At 67.8% G+C, this 929-nt stretch overlaps 1 protein-coding gene across 1 annotated transcript in view; it reads right to left on the bottom strand.

Moving 5' to 3' along the window:
* The window catches only part of LOC115271323 (zonadhesin-like), a 15,171-nt gene that overhangs the window by 6,737 nt on the left and 7,505 nt on the right, over window positions 1–929 (bottom strand). The window contains 1 exon segment of the mRNA XM_029913064.1: window positions 145–242. Coding sequence (XP_029768924.1) covers window positions 145–242 — 98 coding nt within the window.

Consider the following 929-nt stretch of genomic DNA (forward strand, 5'->3'; position numbering starts at 1 on the left):
TTGCCAGCCGTCCCCCCTCCAGCCCCCCAGATACTTCCCAGTCCCCCTGTGCAGCCCCCAATCCCTCCCCAGCCCCCCCACATGTCCTTGCCAGTCCTCCAGCCCCCCAGGTCTGGCTCCCCGCCCCCCAGCCCCCCAGGATACGCGGTGAGCACGGCAGTCTTGCAGAGGAAGAAGGCCGGGATGGCGTAATGCTCGAACATCAGCTCGGTCAGCTTCTCCCGCTTGGCCCGGGTGTTCCACTGGGGGAGAGAGAGCGGCCGTGGGGGGCCAGGCCGGGATGTCGGGGTGCAGGGGGGGGATTAGGGGACGTGACGGTGCAGGGGGATGAGGTGATGTTGGGGCAGATCGGGGGGATGGGGTACAGGGGGGATGTGGCGGTGCGGGGGGCTGAGGTAATGTCAGGGTGCAGGGGGTGGATCGGGGGGATGTCGGGGCGCAGGGGGGTGAGGTGATGTCGGGGGCAGATCAGGGGGATGTGACGGCACGGGGGTGAGGTGATGGGGTGCAGGGGATGATGTGATGTCTGGGCACAGGGGATAGATCGGGGGGTGTTGGGGTGCAGGGGGTGGATCGGGGGCATGTCGGGGCACAGGGGGCAGATCGGGGGGATGTCGGAGTCCGGGGGGGTGACGTGATGTCAGGGTGCAGGGGGCAGATCAGGGGGGAAGTTGGAGTGCAGGGGGGGTGATGTGATGTCAGGGTGCAGGGGGCGAATCAGGGGGATGGGGTGCAGGGGGCGGATCAGGGGGAATGTCGGGGTGCGGGGGAGTGAGGTGATGTTGGGGGGCAGATCAGGGGGATGTGACGGCACGGGAGGTGAGGTGATGTCGGGGTGCAGGGGATGGATCGGGGTGATGTTAGGGTGCAGGGGGGTGAGGTGATGTCAGGGCACAGGGGGTTGATGTGATGTCGGGGTGCAGGGGGTG

Source organism: Terrapene carolina, unplaced genomic scaffold, assembly GCF_002925995.2.
Source record: "Terrapene carolina triunguis isolate 2854851 unplaced genomic scaffold, T_m_triunguis-2.0 Scaffold433, whole genome shotgun sequence".
NCBI classification, from domain to species: Eukaryota; Metazoa; Chordata; order Testudines; family Emydidae; genus Terrapene; species Terrapene triunguis.